We start from the raw sequence: 4,413 nt of genomic DNA on the forward strand, positions 1-4,413 counted from the left end.
GAGCATAAAGTTGCCGTTGATGAGGGTCAACAGCGGCGACTCTTGAGAATCACCGCTAATTAGTGGTCATTAGCGGCAACTATAGAGTCGCCGCTATTGACATAAGAAAAAAGTTTTTTTTAAAAAAATTTAAAACTCATTAGCGGTGACCATAAAGTCGCCACTAATGAGGCTCAATAGCGGCGACATAGGTCGGTCGCCGCTATTGACAGGATAAAAAAAAATTTAAAACTCATTAGCGGCGACCATAAAGTCGCCGCTAATGAGGGTCAACAGCGGCGACATAGGGTTCGCCGCTATTGACAGGGTAAAAATAATTAAAAACTCATTAGCGGCGACCATAGAGTCGCCGCTAATGAGGGTCAACATCGGCCACTTGTGGGTTGCCGCGATTGACAGTATTAAAATAATTAAAAACTCATTAGCGGCAACCATAGAGTCGCCGCTAATGAGGGTCAACAGAGGCCACTTATGGGTCGCCGCTATTGACCAAACTAAAACCTTACAAAATTATTCTCAAAGGAACTGACTTAGGCATCAGAGTTTCCCCGGCATAGACACGAGCCGATCTTTTGACGCTCTTGCTATTTTGCAGCCATCAGGAAAGCATCACAAGCGTATTCCAGATCTAACACGCTTCGAAGAAGGTGTAGTTTACATACCAGAAATTGTTCTAACAATGTAGTAGTTTGAATTAACAATATATTATGAATATGAACATTGTGTCTCCTTTGAATTAACAAATTTGAAGTTTTATATTAAAGAAAAAATGTTGAAATTATTTATTAAAACCGGTTGATAACCGTGTTCGATAACCGTATAACCGCTGATTGGGTTTATGAGAAAATAAACGATACCGCAACTAGTTGTACACCCCTATGCCCATTGTTCAATAATAAAATAAGAGATCGAACAAACAATATTATTCAAACATAATCAAACCATCAGCCAACCAATCGGAGTTTTGGACACCAGTTTCATCATCTCTTCTCAATATACGACTAGGGTGTCACAATATACCATCAAGTAGATTTGATGTGATCGTCAAATAACTCCACGGCAACTTGGTCTCTCTTGATACACATCCCTTCTATTCCTTTAGGAATTCTACCCTTGTAATTCGTAGGGAGAAGGGCGTGAAAAACTCTCAATTTAGGGTATCGAACTTTCAATATCTTTCAATTACCCAATTTCGTTAGGATTTTACGTTAAATCTTAAAATTCACAAAATACCCTTTTTTTTAATTATAAAAAAATAAAAAATATTGCAATGATGTTACAAAAATATTGCAAATATGTTTTATATATATATATAATAAAAAAGTAAAGGCATGAATCTTTACAATTTTTTTATAATAAAAAATTATGGGTATTTTAAGAATTTTGACAATATTTAACAGCAAATCATAACAGAATGAGATAATTGAAATATTGATACCCTTAATTGAGAGTTTTTGAATTTCGAACTGTCATTTCAAAATGTATAGAACTTCAACGGGAGTTTTTGAAAGTTTTCCCAAAAAGAAAAGAAAGAATGGGCTGGTTTGTTAGATGAACGGCTGTTATAAAAAGAGTACATATTGTATTAGGGTTCTCAATTTGTTTTTGTTACTATAAAGGAAAATAGCTCCAAAATAATTGCATGCCATTCATTAATAGATAATCAAATGTTAGATGCAATTAATTGGGTATGCAATACTTTTTTTTGAGGTGTTTGAAATAAATAAAGTATTTATGATGGTTTTTGGGTAAACCGGCAGTAATGCTATATGTAGTACTCATGTCCCCTTTTTATCTTTAAACGTGATGTAACTTTTAAAATCATCATTAAATTTTGAATTGATCATTATTGAATTTTGATTTAATTAATTGTGACCTTAAAAAACACATCACCATTGAAAATTAACAAAATGGAGACATGGGTATTACTTGGGTAAATTGTATTAACATATAACATTATTTTATATTAATTAATTATTAGTCATGCATCCCCCATACAAAAACAAGATTCTAGCTCTATGAGTGTTTGGTTATCATCACCATTCTTTATACTTTCAAGTTACACACATATATGGCCGATTTAGCAAGTGGAAAATTTTATGATGATGATTAGGAGATGAAAATATAAAATGGATTTTGTAGTAATATTCCTGGAACTATTGATTAATTAAAGGAGCGATCGAGATGGATGCATGTTTCCCTCTTACACTAGCAAATATTTAAACGTACAGGAATCGGAAAAAGAAAAAAAGAAGAAACACATTGAACTTAACCCCTAATTTGCAAAGAAAGGTAGCGCTTCAGTAGCTGTGTGTGTAACCTCCCATGTTGTAGGGATTGTGGTGCTGTATCTTTGCCATTCCAAGCTGCCCTTGCATCCCATCCCTTGCGTACTGCTGCCACATCAATTGTTCTTCCACCAACAGTTTCTGCTTCTTCTCCATCTCCGACATTTGCACATACGCCGGCGGTGCCACTGTTAATGAGGCTGCAAATGGGTCTGCACTGCTGGTTGCGGATGTTGGCGCTGCCGGCAATGCCAGCGTTTGTGGCCTTCCAGTTGGCCCAAGTGCGACGCTACTCGCACTCCCACCCTTTGTCTCAGGCTGTTGTTTGTACATGCCGTCAAGCAACAACATATCGAAACCGGCGGCAAGTGCCACTTTCTGACCTGACAGATTGCTAGTTGATTCAACCAATGCCGTCTCCCAGTCTGCTGCGTCTTCATTGAAGGTCTCCCACGCACCACCGTCATGATCCTGATGATCAAATAAGGCCAAGGCTAGTTTATCTGAATGTTCTTCGCTTCTCATTGCATCGTCTCCTAAGCTCAACAGATTGCCCTCTTGTTGTTTGACAATTTGCTCATCATCATCATCAGAGAAAGTAGTGAAAGCTTGTGGGGCTGGTGGTGGTAGAGCCTTTATCGCATTCATGTCTTCTTCTTGGACATTTGGTGTTGCAGGCTCTTCCAACACCGCGGGCGTCTCTTCTATAGACGTATGCTTTATGGTTTGTGCCAAAGCAGACTTGTCTCGGATGAACTCATCCATGACCTCAAGTTTCTTCGGGGTAATTTTCTCGAGCTCTGGGTATTCTGAAGAGCGTGCAATGCCAATAGTCCTGCACCAGCTATACAACATGTCAAGCTCGTCAAACTGCTTGCCGATGCGGCAGAACACCTCGTGCACCTTCACACAGTCGTGGACTTGTAGCTCCATGAAACGGTCGATAAAGATACCCATTATTTCAGTCATGTCATAATATATTTGGAAACTCTCTTTCACAGTAGGGTAGAGAGCTACTATCACAACCCGGTTGTTCTTTGCTTCACCTGCTCCATCCATCCATTTAACATAATATATATATATTAATCACCCATGATCCATCCATCTGTTGTTGATTGATATATATATAGCTATTAGATAGAATAGAGATATACAAACAAACCTGTAGGGCGACATGCTAAGAAGCGCTCAAGGAGCTGTTGCAAATGCTGCATCCTTGAAAAGATATGCTCAGTTTTCATCTCACGCACTGGTGTGGCTCTTGGACCGGCTGCAGCCTGGTTGGCCTCCTCATCCTCTTCCTCCAATCCAAACACACTACGTTTTCCGCGCCGGCTTTGCATCCGAAACTCAAGCCGTTCATCAAGGTAGAGTGCATACGTGCGCACAAAGGAGGAATAGTCCCACGAATTGGATTGTGAAGAGTCACGAAAATCCGACATGTTGAGAAGACGAGTCCCGCGTCTTGTTGAGAAGAATATTTCTTGCTCATATGCAGGATCGCCCTCCGAGAGAAGGCGCTGGATCAACATAAGCGTCTTGAGTGCGACGGTCCAATTCCTTGTCTTGTTGAGGCGCCTGGAGAGGGTGTTGACGCAAGCACTTATGTAGGCACGTGAGTAGCATGTTAAGCTCAGAATCTCACGAATATGCCTCTCCTCCGCCGGGTACTCATCGTGTCTTGTTGCCTTCACAATCGCCACGTCAAGGTCCGCCAGTGAGGCGCTGCCTCCAACTTTTGCCAGGCCTATGCTCGTCTTGTCCTTCACCGCTCCCAGAGCTCTTCTCATCTTGCTTGGACCCATGTCAATATCAATATCATATCATATCATGGATTTCTTAATTGGCCTTACAAGAAAGAGAAAGGAGAAAACAAGACAAGAAGAAAGATACGTACGTACGTCAATCTCTCTCCTCTCCCTTTTGCTTGTGTCCTCCAATATGCCTTTGTTCCTCCCACCGCCAACTGCAAGACAGCATCTTTTCAATGGACCATGCGTTTACCTTTATTGTCGCACTAAGTTTTGGGGGATTTTGTGGGAGACAACAATCCATGTGGCATATAGGTATTCAATACTTTTTAAGTGTTTCTAGCTTTTTCTTTTCTTTCCTTTTTTTTTTTTTA

At 40.0% G+C, this 4,413-nt stretch overlaps 1 protein-coding gene across 1 annotated transcript; it reads right to left on the reverse strand.

Annotated features, from left to right (window-relative positions):
• Nucleotides 1-2,234: 2,234 nt before the first annotated feature.
• Nucleotides 2,235-4,093, reverse strand: LOC132179703 (putative clathrin assembly protein At1g03050). Its single transcript, XM_059592463.1, has 2 exons — nucleotides 3,451-4,093; nucleotides 2,235-3,334 (listed from the first exon to the last, which is right to left on the reverse strand). Exons 1-2 carry the CDS (start codon nucleotides 4,091-4,093, stop codon nucleotides 2,301-2,303), a joined length of 1,677 nt encoding a protein of 558 aa, XP_059448446.1. The 3' UTR covers nucleotides 2,235-2,300.
• Between the last annotated feature and the right edge of the window lie 320 nt (nucleotides 4,094-4,413).

The sequence above is a fragment of the Corylus avellana genome, chromosome ca4 (assembly GCF_901000735.1).
Source record: "Corylus avellana chromosome ca4, CavTom2PMs-1.0".
Classification (NCBI taxonomy): Eukaryota; Viridiplantae; Streptophyta; class Magnoliopsida; order Fagales; family Betulaceae; genus Corylus; species Corylus avellana.

Coding starts and splice junctions, on each gene's coding strand:
- LOC132179703 (XM_059592463.1), bottom strand. CDS start 4,093: ATGGGTCCAAGCAAGATGAGAAGAGCTCTGGGAGCGGTGAAGGACAAG. Junction 3,335..3,450: donor CTTAGCATGTCGCCCTACAG/GTTTGTTTGTAT, acceptor TGGATGGAGCAG/GTGAAGCAAAGAACAACCGG.